Below are 20,559 nucleotides of genomic sequence, written 5' to 3'. Positions count from 1 at the left end.
TGTGCCTACATTCCCAACCCCAGAACACAAAGGCTAGATTCCTACTTCCTGTTACTTTCCACCTCTAGTTTCCATATTTTTGCCATGATTTGTTCATAGCATCTATTCATTAATTTCAATATGCATTCATTCATTCCGGTACTATTACTATTATTTGGGGGCTTCCCAGATGGCTCTAGTGGTAAAGAATCCACCTCCCAACGCAGGAGATGAAAGAGACGCAGGTTCGATCCCTAGGTCAAGAAGATCCACTGGAGTAGGAACTGGCAACCCACTCCAGTGTTCTTGCCTGGAAAATTCCATGGCCAGAGGAGCCTGGTGGGCTAGAGTCCATGGGACTGCAGAGAGCTGGTCATGATTGAGCAACTAAGCACACACACACACAATTATTTTATTTCCCCTTCATTACTTTCTTATTCTGAAAGACTCTAAGCTGGTATTCTATTTCCTGTCTTGTATGCTTCCCGTCTGTGTTCCACTCTGACACCAGAGCGATTGTTCTAAACACAGTTTGTCTCTAATACCTGTCTGGTTGAAGCTGGTCAGTGGCTCCATGTTGCCTTCAATTTTAAGTTCCAGCTCCACCTTAAGCTCTCTGTATATGGCTTTCCATTATGCGGGCCTTACTTAATCTTCGCTTTTCTCATCCTTCTTCCCATCATATCCTTTAATGTACCCACAATGAATTTCTTGAGATTCTTTTGAAGGGCTGTGTACTTTCATCCCCACAAAGCACCTCCCTAAAAACACTCTTTCCGCTACCAATGCCCTTAGCTCTACTATCACTTTTGATCTCCAGGTTTTGGTGGCCTGGGTAACTCCCACTCATTCTCCAGGACTCAGCTCCAAAGGTGGGAGATTTCCTGTTCGTTCCCCTGCCACATCATGGGCTAAATTAGGATCAACTCTGTTTTCTCAACTTTCATCTTACACACATGCCTGTCATAGCATTTAATTCACATCTCCAAGTCCCTCACTAGATACATAACTATAACCATAAAGCTGAGTAAAGGAAATGTCCCCAATGATTAATGTTTATTATAAATTAATGATTTATGCATATTTCCCAGGCCTATCACAGGACTGATATATAATTGCCCAGTATATATTGTGTGCTTCTCTCATAGCTCAGCTGGTAAAGAATCTGCCTGCAATGCAGGAGACACTGGTTCGATTCCTGGGTCAGGAAGATCTGCTGGAGAAGGGATAGGCTACCCACTTCAGTATTCTTGGGCTTCCCTTGTGGCTCAGCTGGTAAAGAATCCACCTGCAATGGCGGGAGACCTGGATTTGATCCCTGGGTTGGGAAGATCCCCTGGAGAAGAGAAAGGCTACCCACTCCGGTGTTCTGGCCTGGAGAATTCCATGGGCTGTATAGTCCCTGGGGTCACAAAGAGTCAGACGCGACTGAGCAACTTTCACCCCCTCACTCATATATTGTGTGGGATATATGAAAAAATAAAAGAGTATAGTTAACCTTTCCAGCTATGATGAAATCAGCAAGCAAATACAAACATTATTACTCTGTCTCATTTTTGCAGGAATTACAACTGTGCTAACAATGACCACCATCAATACCCACCTCCGGGAGACTCTCCCTAAGATCCCTTACGTGAAGGCCATTGACATGTACCTGATGGGGTGCTTTGTCTTTGTTTTCATGGCCCTTCTGGAATATGCTTTGGTCAACTACATCTTTTTTGGGAGGGGACCTCAACGCCAAAAGAAAGCAGCTGAAAAGGCTGCCAGTGCCAACAATGAGAAGATGCGCCTGGATGTTAACAAGGTAGGTTCAAAGGGCAAGCCCTCCTTGTTTCTTAAAGTCATAGAAGAATGCCTGCCATATAGGTTCATGGTCTTGTTAACAAATGAGAAAACAAAAGCCCAGGGAAGACATCATTTGTGATGGAGACATAATTAGGGCCCAAATTTATGACACATTTAGATGCCCTTTACCTTAACACTAGGGTGGCCCAAACTGTGCTCATCTGAGACCACTTTTGTGACTTTTTCCATTTATGAGTAGAATGTGTACTATTATTTACTTTATGTTTATGTAAATTAACTCATCTAAATTTATTTATAAAGGAAATTTCATATCAGTTATATCAGTATTACTTGCTGGAAGATTATCTTAAATGAAACTACACTATTAATTCTAGGTTATATTACATAGAGGCTATGGGCCTGAGCTCTGCATTCTCTTTGATTTAAAAGAGAAATAAGCAAGTACAGACTTGTGTTAAAGACTCACCAGCAACAAACTGACACTTTGTTTGTGAAGTCATCTGATGGATAGAAAGAGAAGTGAAAGGGAAAAAAAGAATCACTTTCTAAGTGACAGATAATTAGTTAATTCCTTTCATATTACCACCTAAAATCCTTCAAGCATTTGAGTCTATGTTGCTTAAGTCAGGCATAGTCAAAAAATAATTTCCACACAGTTTTAAATCCAATCTATTCTTTAAAGCAATGGTTCTCAATCTTGGGTGCCCAATCAAATGACAAGGAAAGTATTAAAAATTACTGAAGCTTAGGTTTCTTCCCTGGAAATTCTGATTTGGTTGTCCTGGGGTATGCCTAAGCATCATAATTTTTAAAATTCTCCTAATATTATTCTAATTTGCATTCAAGATTTAGAATTTCCATTTTGAGCCTATTGATAGCAGTTCCAATAGATCTACCTGTCTGTACTTCAAAACTGCTTCACCTGGCTTCCTGTTATGTGACTTTCTGCACTGAGCAGAATATTTATGCACATGCTTTCCGTGAGTCCAAATTTAGACCTTTCAAACTATATGAGAAAAACAAGGTCTTATTTTAATATATCCCATAAATAGTGTTTATAAAGTAGTATGTAATGTGGATTTGATAAATAGCTCATAGTGATGGAACTAATAAAATGGTAATACTCTTAAGCCATCTGGAATTGTTAACCATCCAATAATTATTTAATTGACATTTTAATATTTCTAACTTCAATTTAACTCCAAGGATAGCATACCATAAATCATCTCTGCCATTGAATTTTATTTGGAGCAAATCCAATGAAAATTTCTGACTCACTGATATTTTCCATATATCCATAGGTCTGATATTTGATTTTGGACTATTCTCTAAATCAAAGGCATTCCTTTCCCAGAGAATGATATTCATAATAATGAAAATTTGAAGTGTGGCCCTTATAAGTCAGTGAACCACAGGGTCTAGGAAGTTGTCAATCCCTTTTAAATGCTCTGGGTTTCAGTTATTGGGATCTGTTAATAGATTCCAAGGCAGCATTATGGCCCTCTCAGGCTATCAAATGAGAGAATGCTTTTTAAATCCATCTTATGATTTTCCTGATAAGAGTAGCTTTAGTAAAGAAGAGAAAATGAATAAATAAATAAAACTATCTTATAGGACTGCAGTTTGAAATGAGACTCAATCAATTGCCTAATGCAAAGCTAACTTAAGATTACATCTGATCTCTTTTTACTTTCATGGACCCTATTTTTTACTTATCAATTTGCATGTAAATGATACATTTAAGTACCAGAGAGTGGCAGTTTTGTTGCAAACTGAACCTGGAGAGCTTCAGACAGTTTTAAATTCAGTGTACAAGATGGAGGTAGGGAATGGTTCAATAGGCAGGTACCCCATAATGATGCAGAACCCATCCTCTTGGTTAATGTTGGATTTGCAGTTCAGAGCATAGAATGTGAAAGAACAGAAAAGATATCAGAGTTCTTCTAGCACAGTGGTTCTCAAATCACAGGGAGTTTTGCCCCTGGAAGAGCATTGACAATGTCTGTAGAGGTTTTCAATGGTCAGAACCAGGAGGAGGGGATTTTCACTGGTATCTAGTGGACAGAGGCCAGGCATGCTGCTGAACATAGAATAGTGCATGGGACAGCCTCCGCATGACAATTATACAACCCAAAATGTCAATCCTTCTGAGGTTAAAAAAACCCTATGCTAGTCCAGTCCTCTGGTTTCCAACTTGAGAAAAATATAAGATTCTTGTCCTGTTCTTAAAACTCTTTAGCATAAATTGTATGAGTTGTTTCTCTGTTTTCTCATTCAGCATGCATAACATCATGGTTTTAGGAGTTACCATTTAGTGCAAAGTTCTGAACAGATGTTTTGGGGTCAGATTTGACATTTACCATTTAATAGTTATGTGATAATAGGCCAAAAAAAACCCCTCTCTGACCCTTCAGTTTCCTGATCTGTAAAATGGAGTTAAGTCCTTTTTCAGCAGTTATTATGAAGTTATGATAAAAAGTAGAGAAAATAGCATAGTTCCCAGAATATGATTGGCACTAGGTAACTGATGAATATTAATAAAATTATAAGCATAATTACTTTTAATAATAAAATTTTCAGTCTCCAGTCCTATTGGTGGTACTTGCCTGTACATTTTACATGCTCTGATATGTAGGATGCAATCCCATCTCTAAAACAAGAGTATCATCTACAGAGGAATGTTTCACATTGGAAATTTTAAAGTCAAAGCAAAGAAATCATTTTTCAACAGATACTAGCTATAAAATCTGTAACAGACCAACCAAAAACTGTATCAGTTATTTCTTAGGCCAGAATACTTACAGCCATTTGATTAGATTTTAAAAGGTAACTATCTAATACCAGACTCCTTTTTTTTCCCTTAGCCCAGCATGGAAGGTTAGAGGAGACCCACAGAGGACTCTGATTGCCCGATGCTGTCTTTCTTGTCGGCATTATGAATAATGCTACTTTCATTCTTATCAAGAATGTTCCTTCTTTTCAACTGTAATTCTACAGTCATTTTTTTTTTTTTTAAAGCTCAGGCACATATAATCAACTAAGTATTGTTGGATGCTCTGGAGAAATCAGTCATGAAGAGAAGGATTCACTTTTATAGGTTCTGTTGATAATTTTTTTAAGAGACAGAGGCTGCATGTCAGATAATCTAAAGTGATTTTTAAACTATTCTGTGTCCTGAGGTCAGAGGGGGATGAAAACGGGAAGACTAGCCAGGTGGGAGAAGGCAATGGCACCCCACTCCAGTACTCTTGCCTGGAAAATCCATGGACAGAGGAGCCTGGTAGGCTGCAGTCCACGGGGTCGCTAAGAGTCGGACACGACTGAGCGACTTCACTTTCACGCACTGGAGAAGGAAATGGCAACCCACTCCAGTGTTCTTGCTTGGAGAATCCCAGGGACTGAGGAGCCTGGTGGGCTGCTGTCTATGGGGTCGCACAGAGTCGGACACAACTGACGCAACTTAGCCGCAGTGGCAGCCAGGTGGGAGCCCACTCACTGTTGCTCAAAAGTGTACTCCAGTTTTCTAATCTCTGTACAAGCTTCCTGTAAGGTCTTATTTTAACAAGAGTATCTGTAGCTCTTAGAACAATCTTTAGCCTTGTGTTTAAACTGATGCAAAAACTAAGACTCTTAAGGAAAATGAAATATCCAAGATAGCATAGCAGAGTTAACAAGATTTCTGAGGCCATCTAGGTTTTGCAGTCCTTATCCAATAAAATTAAAAAGTCAATTCCACATTATCCATATTTTCAGTTCAATTAACATCACCTAAAATAAACCTGTCTGTCTATACACAAGAATCCATAACTGAAAATCACTATTACTTTCACAGTTGTCTCCATGTGACAGATTAAATTGTAAAATACTAAGATTTTTAAAAACAAACCTCAAACTAGTAAGAGTCCTACTGAATGTTTTTCCCAAGCATCTTTAGAAGTAGTTAAAAAAAATGCAGTCTCTTTTTCATATGTTAGGAAGGTCCTCCTGTTACACCTTGCATTCTTCTATTTTGTGTCTGTCTGTGTGTGTGTGCTTATAGAATTTTCTGTTGATCATTTCACCCACTTCTCTTGTTTATGCCTTTAAGTTTTAGCTCTTTTTTTCTTTTCAGCTTTATATTGTTTTCTTGTTTATTTTTCTGCCAATAACTAGATATATATATTTTTGAGAATTTAGTTACTTCATCTTTTCGGTACCATTATTCTTGGATATGTGAATTGCCTGCCGTATCCTTATTGTATTGAGAGACCCACAGCTACCAGTTTTCCAAATAAAGCTGTGCTGAGAATATCTCTACTGGGGGGACATCCTTCATTCTGCATTCATGGGTTTTATGAGTCTCTAAGATGTCTTTTTCATTGAACCTAAGATCTTTTAAATTTATTTATTTATAATGTTTGGAATTAGATTTTTAAGTGATACATTAAAAAGATTTAACTATTTAGAAATCCTAGTTTCCGTTAACATCGGTCTTTCTAAAGGCCAGTAGCATTTATCTATATCCAATTTACTTTAACCACCAACCCTAATCTAGTGACATCAGTCGACTTAATTAGCACATTCTCTACTTTGTCTTCCAGATTTTTTATAAAGATATTAAACAAAATGGGACCCAATATCGATCCTTGTGGGACCCAACTGGAAACCTCTCCCCAACTAGACGGACTACCAATTACGATTTCTCTCTATATACGGTTAGATAGCCAGTTTTTAATCCATTTATTTGTATTTCTGTTGGAGCCAATTTGTTTAGCTGTTCCCGTTAAAATAATGTATGGGAGTTTTTACAGATAACCTATGGACTTGTATCCATAGAGACGTGGGGATGTGTTAAATGTTTTCATGGGACCCTAATGGGATTTTCTTGGGTTTTTGTTTTTTAATGTAGTTATGATGAATCTAAACTTCAGTGTTCCATTCAGTCATTATTGCTGTGCTAAAGAAAGAAAGCAGATGGATCATGTTTTGAGAGCTCCTCTTCATTTGTATTGAGAACATGGAGGGTCATTATATGCCCCGGCCTCTCTTAGTTTTCTTGTATTTCTCCTGGTTGTTGGAATAGGTGGACAATTATAGTCCTTCCCTAGGTTGGCTCAGAATTCAGGAACCTATATTTTTCTGTCCTAGATTATTCATTTGTGTCTGAGAATATTATGTTTGCATCAAGTCCTTATTTCTTTATTATTATTTATATTTTACAAATAAGTATTATCTCAGCAGGCCCAGTGTTGCTATAATGATAGAAAAGGGGCAGTAATTGAGATTGTTTTTTGTCAATGCTCTTGACTTAAATGAAATCCAAAGAAAGTCCACTGAGGGCTAAAAATTGGAGTTTGGTTTCTGAATCCTGACATGTTTACACGTCTTAATTGGCAAATTGTCGTTCACCTTGCCCTCCCAACTGGAGGAGGGAAAGGGAGATGATATAGTCACCATTCCATGTGACTCCATTCCATTATCATCTCCTATGTGTCTCTCAGTTTTCTTCTATTTCTCGATGAGGCAACAAATGATACTGAATCTGTGAATCTTTCCTATGAGGACTTGATGCCAGAAGAGTTGTCATTACTATATCTTGAAGTATCATGTTCTTCCTTAGTTTTGTGGCTCTAACCCCAAATTCCTTGATTCCTCATTGTTACTGCCTCTCTGGTGGGAGACAGGTATGGTTAACCTCTTAAATTGCTAGTTTGCTTTGCTATTTTAAGTTGCTTTTTAAACTTTGCTACATGGTGTGTTATACATAGCAAAGAGTCTGATAAAGGGTATCAGGTAGATTCCAGAAGAAGAGATGTTTGAAACCTCATTGCGCAACTATTTTAGTTTGAATCCCCTACGATACCTGCTCCCTTGGGCTGTGGTGTTGCTGCTGTTCTTGTCTTTAACAGAAGCCGCTATTTTGGAAGTGAAAGAGAACTGGTTTGATTGGGCAGTATTCTAGGTAGACTGCTAATCATGTAGACACATGTCTGACGGAGTTTGGGCTTATAATGAAAATTGTTGGAAAATATTGTACTTTTCAAAATCAGAATCAGAGTATACTGCATGATTGGTCTTTGATTTAAACTGGGTTGAAGTTACATGAAAATTCTGGAAACTCTTCAGATTATGAGAATATTTGAAGGAAAATTTGCCTTTTTGGTGCTCTTTTCAACTGATGGCTTGAAAGAGTTAATGATACTCTCTGATGCCATGGTGTGGACCCTCATTTGTCAAGGACTCTTTCTAATTCATAAAACAGTATGTTAAAAGGAATGATTTACATTGAAATATGAATCTTAATGTCTTCTGCACTTATGGTTTTCTTTGTTGGGTATGTGTTTACTCTGTCCTTTGAATTCTCTTTTAATTTCATGTTTAGAGTATGAAATAAGGGTCAATATTCAAAAGTTTAGATATTGAGCTATTAAACCTATAACCTGAAAAAGTGTTAAAATGTATTTGACAATCCCCAGAGTTAGGAGGGTGCACCTGGATGATGATAGCTGTTAGACAGAACTGGGTTCACTGTCAGGCATGGTGTTTTATGAGCTGAGTAATATTACACTTGTTTAACCTTTCCATCCCTCAACTTCCTCAGCTGAAAGCTGAAACACTAACTTTTGCTTCATGGGGCCACTGAGAGGATAATTTGTTAAGGTCTTATACAGCACCAGACATAGAGCACTCTATAAATAGTCACTGTTCTGGAGATGGTAGCAGTGTATATTTTTTCCTAATTTTTATTTTGTTAGATCTATTACTGTTTTTATGATTATAAAACTAATTCATGGTCATGCTTTTTTAAAAAATGTGCAGAAGGCTATGAAAACCACCAGTGTTGACACATTGTTAACATTGCCCTTTTTTCATTTAGTGACATACTTTTATATAAATAATTATGCTCTACTATTGAATGTATGCTATTTTCTACTTACCTTTTTTATATCTTTTAGTATACAGCATTTCTAATAACCACAAAATATTTCCTTGAATGTACCATGATTTATACAATGATTACCTCTTGTTAGAAGCGCATGGTTTCTAAGTAGTTTTCAATTATAAACAACTAAAATAAGTGTTCCATTACTGACATGTTTGTACACCATTGATTTCTAATATTTCTTAAAGTGAAATTTCGGAGTCAAAAACCATATGCCTTAAAATGATGCATATTGCAAATTGTTCCCTAGAAACGTTCTACTGTGATTTCCATATCTACTATGAGAGTGTGGCGGTACACACACATGTGTGCACACACACACACACCACCCAGCCCTTAAAATGATGAAAAATTAGAAAACTGATGTCTGTTTTCTGTTGTAAAAAGTGTTAGAGAAGTTGAGAGATAAGAATCCAAAACCTATGTGCAGTTTTCTGTGTCCAAAAGCCATAGAGGATAAAATGGCAATGGAAAAGCAAAATAATCAGCACCCAACTAAAACTGAAACTCTGCAGAGAGACAGAAATGCATAAGGAGGGCCAGTAGTAGGAAAACCCTATAGAAAAAGGCTGTCTCAAAATAAAGCACCTAAACAAAGAAGCAGCAAGGCAGCTATACAGGAAAGCTCTCAGATGACATATTTCTCTCCCTTTGTCTCTCTCTGTCTCTCACTTACTGATGGAGACAGAGGAACTCAGCATGCAAAAGATAATGACTCTTTATTGGTAAAAATACTTCAGGATATATTAAAACTTTAATTTAAAAGTGTTTTTCTTGGAAAAATTGAAAGAGAATATGAAATAAAAGGCCAAGTATAAACAATTTTCTTAGATACTAATTAAATCAAATTCTAAGAAAGAAAATCAATATGGTAAAAAAAATCAAGGCAATACCACAAAGTTCAGGCTGTAGAAAACTATGTCAAATACAGAAAAAAAAGGGAAATACAGATAAAAACCACTTAGAGAAAACAATAAATATAAAGGACAGGTACAGCAGAGTAAGCATACAGGACTGTGGTTTTCATGAAATATAGAATGAAACAAAAAAAGTATTTAAATCTGACATCATTAACTGATTACAATGATGATTAATATTTCTTGAATGCCATGTGTCTGCTTAGCCACTCTACGTATCTTGTCATGGCATAAGTCATTATTACCCTATGTTGCAGTAGTTGTAATCGTATAGATGGTGAAGAGAGGTCTGGAGAGTGTAATTAATCTTCTTAAGTTTGGATGACTAAGAAACAGTTGAACAGAAAATATGACCAAAGGATATGTTCTAAATACTAGGCTACGCATTATGTTTATACATACCAGTCATGAAATTAATCATTAGGCTTAAAGGATATACTGAGTTCCAGGATAAAAATTATATAAAACCGTTGCTACTTTATTATATTCCTTTAAAATTACTTAAACTTTCAAACAGAAAAAGTGAATGACCAATGAGGAAGGGAAAATAAATCTGAAACTACCCTACAGCAATATGAAATTTTATAAGACAATGGAAAAAAATGTTACAGTATTCTGTGTGGGAGAAAATATAATCGAGAATTCCATGGACTGTAAAGTCCGTGGGGTCGCAAGGAGTTGGACACGACTGAGCGACTTTCACTTTCATTATTGGTATTATTTCAAGGCAAAAGAAGGACAATCTATCCTTAGTATGCAAAATCTAAGGGAACAACCGAAGAAAAATATTACGGCTTACTTTTAAAACTCTGGCTCCCAACAGAAGGTAGTCAAAATAAAGAACTTTAGAATAGAAAAAGTGAGTATATGCTAGTACGTAGAACTGAAGAGAGCATGTAGAACTAAAACTGTATGACTCCAAAATTTAAGTTAGAAATAAAAGATAACTGAAATATTTTTTTAAAATTAAATATAGAAAATATATGAAAAATATAAATCAGGATAGGTGTGATGATGATGGAGAGAATATTTGTTTTCTAATTCATAGCAATATGAATATTGTATTTTATTTGTATTTTATTCTTATAGTTGATGAATCAAGGATTTGAAGGTTAAGAATATCTTTTAAATTAACATAGATAACTTACACAACTATGTTTTTTAAAGGGTCTACCATACACTACCTTAGGGTCATCTGAGATGTTTGGTTAAAAACTAACTTCCACCTGAAACATAAGTCAAAATGTTGAGTAAGAATGCTGAGGAATTGACCTTTCCATTTCTAAGAACTTTCGGTGTTACACTAAAGCATGAAATCTGAGCCATTATGGAACAAGAAGAATCAAGAACTGACAATTCATCTTATAAACTGTTTGAAGTTCAGGTAGAAATAAACAAAAGAGAGATGCAGAGCAGCGTTACTTTCTAGTTAAATATGAAGTCAACCTAAGTGCCCATCAACAGACAAATAGAAAAAGAAGACGTGGTGTATAGAGTAGAATATTGCTGATCCATGAAAAATGAAATATTGTCATTTATGACAACATGGATGGATCTAAAGGGCATTGTGCTAAGTAAAATGAGTCTGACAGATAAAAACAAATACCACATGATCTTACTAGTGGAATTCAAAAAACAAATAAACAAATAATATGAAAATAGACCCATAAATATAAGATTAAACAGCTATTTGTCAGAGGGGAAGGGGTGTCTATACACTATGGGCAGAATAGCTGAAGAGGATTAAGAGGTACAGACTTTGATTTATATAATAAATAGGTAGGAAGGTACAGACATCATAAAGGATATTGGTCAGTGATAATGCAATACCTTTGTAGGGGCAGATGGTTACTAGCCTTATTGTGATAATTTCATAATGGAATCAGACATCAAATTATTATGTAGTGCATCCGGAACTAACATAACTTTATGCAGGTGGTGCAGGGGTAGAGAATCCGCCTGGCGAAGTATGAGACACAAGAGGTACAAGTTCAGTCCCTGAGTTGGGAAGATCCCCTGAAGGAGGAAATGGCAACCTACTCCAGTATGCCCTGTGGGATAATCCCATGGACAGAGGAGCCTGGCAGGCTACAGTCCATGGGGTCACAAAGAGTCAGACACAACTGAGCGATTGAGCATACACATGTCAACTATATTTCACTGAAAAAAAGATACAGATAATGTATGTAAAGCCAGACATCGGAATAAGGATAAGGACAACTTAAAAAAAATGTAGAGCAGAGATTAAGATGATAGAATTAAGACCATTGTCTTAACTATTATAACTAGAACATATATCAACCCACATATCAAAAGAATAAGATTCTTATATCAAGAACTAAACCCAATAAAAAACTATTTATGGAGAAATATTATAAGTAAACTCAGAGAAAAACAAATGAGGTAAATATAAATCTAAAAAAAATGAAGATTGAATATTATTACTATATAAGGATGAATTGAAGTTAAAATTGATTGAGAAATATCTTATAATTGCAATCCAAAGCAAAGATATAATCATTGATTTATAATTCATATATAATTCAGAAAACTAAAAGTGAAAGAGCATCCAAATAAATTTAAATGATGGAAAGTAAAGAGAGAAAAATGACAGAAATATTACCTAAGTAGTATATTTAATACAATTAATTAGTTGTATAAACTCATTTTTATACAGCTGAGGAAAAGGCTACCCACTCCAGTATTCTGGTCTGGAGCATTCCATGGGCTACAGTCCATGGGGTTGCAAAGAGTCGGACATGACTGAGCAACTTTCACTTCCATGTATCAAAGACACAATAAAAATTAATTTGCAGAACATTTGGAAAATAATGGCAGCTTAAAATACTGCAGAGTGAATTCCAGCAGATGTGACTAAAATAGTTAATAGTCAGAAAGTTGTAGTTTCAAATAAATCTCTAGTAACTAGTTTTAGAAAGTAGTCATATATAATTCAAGAAGTTAAAAGATCAACCAAGTAGCTTAAAGAAGAAGGAAATAATTAAGATATATTATAAATTAGCAAATTAGAAAAATAAATAATTTACAAGTAAGTCAGTTACTAGTTAAAAAGTTAAGTACAATCAGGAAATAATTGACCAAGGAAGAGCTTATTAAAGAAGCAAAGAGGGAGCCAATATGGATATACCACAATAGACATTTTTTTAAAAGCATGACAATCATATAAAAAGATGCAATTAAAAGAAAATTATGTGAATGTTAGAAAACATGGTTAAAATGTATGATGTTATGAGAAATTATAAATGATCAAAACTGAGCCTAGGAGAAAGAAAAGATAAAAACAGATTAATTACCAAAGATAAAGCTAAGATAATGGACAGAAAAATTTAACTCATACTGCAAAAGGTCAACTGTTCTAGAAAGTTTCATCAATAAGTCCTGTCAAATTTGAAAAAGCAAATACTTCCGTGGGTATTAAACTCTAGCAGATCCTAGCAGAAAAAAAAAAAAAATGAAAACTTGCAAATGATTTAGAGAGTGGTATAACATCAATAAGATGCCAAAACCTATATAAAAAAGAACAAAAGTACATAAAGGCAACTATGTATCCACTTCACTAATGAACATCAGTGGGGGAAAATAATAATTCTTAAATTAACTTTTCACATTGAATCCAGAGAATACAAAAAGCAAGCTACAAAATAACCACATAGTGTCACTCCAAAATAAAAATGTATTTACCATATTAATAAGTTGAAGAGGTGACAAGAGTTTCATCCTTTTCAGTTCAGTCAGTCACTCAGTGTCCGACTCTTTGTGACCCCAAGAATCGCAGCACGCCAGGCCTCCCTGTCCATCACCAACTCCCGGAGTTCACTCAGACTCGCGTCCATCGAGTCAGTGATGCCATCCAGCCATGTCATCCTCGGTCGTTCCCTTCTCTTCCTGCCCCCAATCCCTCCCAGCATCAGAGTCTTTTCCAATGAGTCAACTCTTCACATAAGGTGGCCAAAGTACTGGAGTTTCAGCTTCAGCATCATTCCTTCCAAAGAAATCCCAGGGCTGATCTCCTTCAGAATGGACTGGTTGGATCTCCTTGCAGTCCAAGGGACTCTCAAGAGTCTTCTCCAACACCACAGTTCAAAAGCATCAATTCTTCGGTTCTCAGCCTTCTTCACAGTCCATTTCTCACATCCATACATGACTACTGGAAAAACCATAGCCTGGACTAGACGGACCTTAGTTGGCAAAGTAATGTCTCTGCTTTTGAATATGCTGTCTAGGTTGGTCATAACTTTTCTTCCAAGGAGTAAGCATCTTTTGATTTCATGGCTGCAGTCACCATCTGCAGTGATTTTGGAGCCCCAAAAAATAAAGTCTGACACTGTTTCCACTGTTTCCCCATCTATTTCCCATGAAGTGATGGGACCGGATGCCCTTGATCTTCATTTTCTGAGTGTTGAGCTTTAAGCCAACTTTTTCACTCTCCTCCTTCACTTTCATCAAGAGGCTTTTGAGTTCCTCTTCACTTTCTGCCTTACGGGTGGTGTCATCTGCATATCTGAGGTTATTGATATTTCTCCTGGCAATCTTGATTCCAGCTTGTGTTTCTTCCAGTCCAGCGTTTCTCATGATGTACTCTGCATAGAAGTTAAATAAGCAGGGTGAAAATATACAGCCTTGACATACTCCTTTTCCTGTTTGGAACCAGTCTGTTGTTCCATGTCCAGTTCTAACTGTTGCTTCCTGACCTGCATACAGATTTCTCAAGAGACACCCAAAAGGTTTTCAAAGGTATCTACTGAAGTCAGTATTCATTCTTGGTTGGAGGAGGAACTAGCAACCCACTCCAATATTCTCGCCTGGGGAGCTCCATGGACTGGGGACCTGTGGCGGGCTGCAGCTCATGGGGTTGCAAAAGTTGGCCGCAACTTAGTGACTAAACAACAACAACAACAACAATTCATTCCTGGTTATAAACATAGAATCCTTTAGGAAATTGGGCAGTAATGACTGCTTCCCTGCTATGGTTTCGCTATCTATTTAACCAAAGGCTCTGTCTCTTACCTCTTGTCTAAAGGTGGGATAGTAAAGGCAGAAACAAGAAGTGAATCTCACCATCACCACCATTATTTAACTTCTTCAAAATTATTAGCCAGTGAAATGACATGAGAGAAAAAAAATTTAGAAAAGAAGGAAAAATAATTTTACCCTTAGCAAAAAAACAAACAAAGCAATTAGTCAAGCAAAATCCAAGAGACCTGAGAAATACCTTTAGAAATCATATGAAAAGTTAGAAACAGTTCCATAGCTTTTCTGTATAAAGAATATGTAAATAGTAATTTAAAATATAAATGGAAAGGAAAAACAGAACCATTTCCCAAAAATATATTTAAGGAAAGAAAACTTTGTTTAAATATAACTGATTTTTTTTAAGGTAGCATTTTAAAGGAATCGGTTCTTTCTAAAATACCCTTTTGAGTGTAGTGTAATCACAAGGGGCTTCATTTTTGGGTTTTGTTTTCTTAATGGTTTGTTTTAGAAATTTGAAAAAGCGATTCTAAAGTTTGTTTGAAAGAAAGATATATAGGAAGACTTAGGAAAGTGAAAAATAGCTCTACTAGAAATTGAAATAAATTTAAAAACCACAGTAATTAATGTAGTATAGCACTAAGTCAGTGCTGTCTAAATAAAGAGTAAGAAGATGAGTTAGAAATATAATAAAGTTCTTAATAATTGTATCATTTCACATCTTGGATACATTTGAGTTATTTAATAAATAGCAGTGACAACTGATGACCATTGGGGGATGTTTAAATATAGTACCATTTAACTAACCCACCCCTTCCTCTAAATTGTAGCTGTATCTAAGATCTATTTGTTTTTAAAGAGGAAAATGTAAAAATCATATATAAACACTTTAATAAACATGTTCAAAATAAAGCAACGCAGAAAATCCAGAATCTAGAAAAGAATTAATAATATTTTGACCTTGTGAAAACAATTAATATGTATACTTTTCTCTCTCTCTTACCATTCTTATTAAGTAAACTTTCGTTTTCTACAATGAAACTTTTAATCTTCTTTCTGATTATATTTTAACGTACATGATTATTTTCATTTACATAATAGCTAAAAACAGAAAGTAAAACCATCTGAATCTCACCCTTGTTCCCCGAGGGGAAAAAAACAATGTTTTGATGTGATTTTTATACATCTATTACATTTCTTTGTGTTTCTATATGAACAGACCCTCTTTTTCACTTGCCCTTCAGAAATTTGATTTTTGATTGCTCTTTGCAATTTATTATTGGTTTATCTCATTTTAACTTATATTTCTCATATTTCTTAAGCAACTGAATAAATTTTCATATATTTATGTGCTATTTGAATTGGCTTCCCTGTGAATTATCTATGATTATTCTTACCTATTTTCCTTTGTTTTCAGTTTCTAGAGTTCTAAGTATAATAATTAATTGTCCATTTATTCATATGTTACATTGCAGATATTTTTCCCGAGTTCTCGTTCATGCCATAATGTTTTTTTTATTTTTGTATGGCTTAACTATTATACTTTTATAACTTCTGAGTTTCCTGGAATGGATAAAAATTCCCACTGAAAATCTAGATTAGACATATGGCCTTCTAAATTTTTCTGAAAAGCTTTCTTTTATACTTAATTGATTGTTTCAAGTTTTACATTTAATCCACCCTGAATAATATATTATTAGTATTATAAGACAATGGTTAACTATATATATATAAAATATATATTTCCCAAGTACAACACGAGTAACACAATCATTGCATTATTTTGGTCTTGCTTTCTGTTTTTGTAGTGGCTACATTTGGAGGATATAGGCTAGTAGGAATACTTCTGTTTTTCACTTTATATCTTTCTATATTGTTTAAACTGTTACAATGAGTATATATTACTTTTAAAATATAGGAAAGTGTATGTATGTGTATGTATAATATTCTTTCTGATTTGCCAATATGATCCTATGATCTCTTATAATCCTTTATTATATTCTCTCTCTCACATGCAGACAAGCTAAGCATACCTTCACATCGATATATATATACATATACACACACACCACACACATTTCCTGCTTTTCCCAATGCTTCATATATTACTTAATCAGATTAACTCAAGGTAATTACATATAAATAACACATGCTCATTTCTAACGGTTATTCCTTGTATTCTAATGACAACTGCTGTCAGAAAGGAAAAGAGAGAGAGAGAAGAAAGGCCGGAAGAGGAGGGCCTGCATTGCATGGTAATTGCTCTGGGAGCATCCAGGCCCATGCTGTCCTGCTTTCTTGTCGATGCTGTCACCAGAAATTCAAGATTCCAGTGACACAGTTAGAGACCTCAGATATTTTCTCCAGGCTTGGATGTACCTGTAGCAGCAATGTTCATGGCTTCCTGCAGATATAGCTCCCTATCAAAAAGCAGTAATTTTCTAACATGCAGTGGACTGAACCTCAGGAAACTCAGTATTCAGGTTTCCCCGCCGACACTGAAGCCGTATTTGTAGTATCAGAGAAGTCACCAGTCTTATAAAATAAGGGTGTGGTCTCCAAGTTCTCCTCCATCTTAAAAATCGTATAGTTTCAGAATGTTTCCGAAACATTCTGGCCTGAAAATCATTAGTTCCATAGCTGGCTTCCAGTTAAACCTATTATCATTTATTTTGCCACAAGCAATTGCTTACTAATTTAAAATTTACAGATACTTACACAGAGTACATATCAGGCTCTGTGGTTAAAAACCATTGTCTTTAAAACAAGTTTCCTTTTGAAAACAATGTGGAAAATGTTTATAAGGAGAAATATTATAAAATAAGTTTCCTGGATTAAGAACAACTAAAAGTACTTTATATCCAGCTCCTGTTCTAGAAATTATTCATCTAAAAAGGTATATTTCTTATATTGAATTAATTAAGATGTAAATTAAATAATGAAAGTGGTTCACATGGTAAAGAATCTTCCTGCAATGCAGGAAACCCAGGTTTGATCCCTGGGTTGGGAGGATCACCTGGAGAAGGGAATGGCAACCCACTCCAGTATTCTGGCCTGGAGAATTCCATGGACAGAGGAGCCTAGTGGGCTTCAGTACAGGAGGTCGCAAAGAGTCAGACACAACTAAGCAACTAACAGTTTCATTTTTTCACAAAGTAGTAAATAACCAATGAGGCAGGTCCATTAGATGATGATTATGTGCCCCAGTGGAGTATTTATACTTTTTCAATCTGCTTCCTGTGGTACTTCATTTAATTATCTCAAAAATCAGCAGAAGCACAGAGGCTAGATATAAGCCTCATGCTGTAGATGAGAAAATGTGACACACCTGGAAAGTCATCATCAGTGAAAAATTGCCAGGACCAAAGCCCCTTGAGTCTTCCTGTCATGTTCTTTGCTACTGCAAGGTGAGTTTCCCTGTGAATTCCCTCTGACTTAGTGAACCTGGTCATCTCCTGACCTGCAAGGATGCAGACGCTTACTATAATTTATTTCTCTTCAGTTCGGCATTTCCTAGGGTGAGAATCATTCCCAAGGAATTAAATTTTGGAAAATACTTACTCTATCAGAATGCCCAGGTCACCACCAACCAAGACTTAATCAATAGCATAAAAAGTTCGTATGTAACACTTTAACTTTTCACAGTACACAGTAATACTTTAGCTCTTTGAGTTCTCTGTTCCATTCTAGAATTTGAAAATAGAACACTATTATGTTACCTTGTTGTTATATCAGTGCTGGAAATCAAGCCCACTTTGCAGTGTTATTAAGTCTTTTCAGAGCAGCATGCACTAGTTTTCAGTTTTTAAATCAGATTCGCGTATTAAAGCACCCCTAGTTGGTATGATACTATAGGTATTTAATTTCTTTTCTGATTTATAAATACCCATCAATAAATGTTCAATTGATAGAAATCTCAGATTCCAGGAAATAAAATAACAATCCTAGTACGATGAATACAACTATTACTGAGAAAACTTTGGAGAGATTATGAGCTGTTGAGAAAGATAAAGAAAAGTGAGTGTTCCATGGATAGCTTAGGGAATCAAGCACTGGCATTAATTTATTAACCATATCTCAATTAATATTAAATTATTTTGTTAGAAAAAAAAAACAAAACTGCAGTACCTCCAGCAACCCTGTGTTTCTAAAGAAATTAGGAATATTTTATAGCCTCTTCTGAGAAGAGGTTTGCAGGATTGCTTGATGCTTGTTTAATTTTGGCAAAGAGCACCTGGGGAGACATAACCAAAATGGACCCTGACATCATTTTGAAAACTCCCCCAGCAATAAACAAGCTGTCTCTTTGCCTCTCAACATTTCCGCTAGCTTCTGCTGCCGAAAGTGTCTGGGAGCTGGACTGGCTTCAAGGGCACCATAGCTGGCTTTCTCCAGTGAGTCACAGGATGCTTGCCTTGACTCCCTACAGAGAGGGAAGCACCTCTGAGTTGTGGAGGCCAAGCCTGCCAACCCCTGAGAGTGTGCTGAAGTAAGAAGTCCTCATCAGTGAATACTGCTTTAGAGCATTGCAAATTTCCCTGGCCCATCCTCAGCCCAGGACCACGGGATTGATTTTGGTTCAGCACTTTCAAATGTTGGTCCCCCGAAGTCAAAGCCATGGCTTTCAGCTACACTCTGCTCCTGTCCTTATAGGCAGCTGCAAGATAACTTTCAGTTTCTCATAAGTAACACAGATTTGGGAAGAACATCACAAATGTGTTACTCATTCAGCAAGTACTTTGCCAGGTTCTACTCCTGGAGGGTAGCCTAATAGTGAAGAGCATGGGCAGACCTAGCTTAGTCACTTATACTTGATTTTGGATTTGAGACAGCTCTGAGTTCAAGCCCCAGAACTGTCCCTTACTAACTCTGTGAGCAAGGGAAAGCAGTCTGAGCCTCAGTTTCCTCAATTGTAAGTTGGAGTTGGCAGTTCTACCCTCAGAAGATAGTTTTAAGGATTGTTGGAAGTACATGGAAAGTGCTTGGCTGGCTGAGACTAAGTGTTAGATAGCAGTAACTGTGATGTGATGTGGACCGTAAAAGGGCTCACAAGCACCATTCTCTCTTAGTCTGCTGGGAGAGTCTACTGCTTGTGTTATCGTCCTCCAAATCGTACAAGGTAATTTCAGAATGAATAGAACATGGCATAGATGGTACATCCCACTAAATTTCAGAGGAGAGAGGTGTCATGTTCTGATGCCTGTTCAGGAAAAACTTCACAGAGTGAAAGATGCATTCCATCTCAAAAGGAGCAAGGAGCTGTTCCTCCCACACAGGTTCTACAGCTACAGTGTAACAAGAATAGTTGAACCCTTGAAACAATATTGAAGGATCCTGGTATTTTATAAATGACACAACTGATACCAGAGAGGAGTGACAAGTCCAAGGACACACAGCAATTTACTAACAAAGACCCCAGTTTTTTTAGCATAACCTGCCCATTGCACGGCACTGCTTTTCATTCCTTGATTTGACAATTCATGAGAGTTTGACCTACATCCTTACTCAGTCTCTCACACTGTTCCAACTAAGCTCTCTGAGAAAAGTTGATAAACTGGAAATCATTCTGGTCCATTGGAAAAAGTTTTTTACCTGCTCCTACCTACTGTGTTACCTGGAGCAAAATATTCCCCCATCTGAACTACTAATAATGTCTTCTCACAGTTGACATTTACCAAGAGCTTACAGGTGCTCTACTTCAATTATCCCTTACTATCCACTGCCCCATAGCAGTGTTTTATAGGGACTTATCCATAGGGACTTATCTGGTGCCTGTTCAGGAAAAACTTCACACAACATTGGAATCACTAATACTCTAATAAGTGCTGATCCCCAGCCCCATCACTGGAATTACTAAATCAGAAATTCTGGCAGCCTAAGAATTTAAAGTGTAGCCAGCTGCCCAGATGATTTTGATGCTCATAAAGTTGAAGCTTGCTG

The 20,559-nt window shown here is 36.3% G+C and overlaps 1 protein-coding gene across 3 annotated transcripts in view; it reads left to right on the top strand.

Annotated features, from left to right (window-relative positions):
• Positions 1-20,559, top strand: part of GABRB2 (gamma-aminobutyric acid type A receptor subunit beta2) — a 298,734-nt gene that overhangs the window by 254,971 nt on the left and 23,204 nt on the right. The window contains exons 8-9 of one of the 3 annotated variants that reach the window (XM_068980307.1): positions 1,542-1,786; positions 11,611-11,616. In XM_068980307.1, the coding sequence (XP_068836408.1) occupies positions 1,542-1,786; positions 11,611-11,616 (251 nt within the window). Of the gene's footprint in view, positions 1-1,541; positions 1,787-6,368; positions 6,483-11,610; positions 11,617-20,559 lie in introns of all 3 variants that reach the window. The other 2 variants (XM_068980306.1, XM_068980308.1) reach the window with 2 other exon arrangements.

Source organism: Capricornis sumatraensis, chromosome 9 (assembly GCF_032405125.1).
Source record: "Capricornis sumatraensis isolate serow.1 chromosome 9, serow.2, whole genome shotgun sequence".
NCBI lineage: Eukaryota > Metazoa > Chordata > Mammalia > Artiodactyla > Bovidae > Capricornis > Capricornis sumatraensis.
Note: the sequence above shows the minus strand (reverse complement) of the source record. Positions and strands in the feature narration are given on the sequence as shown.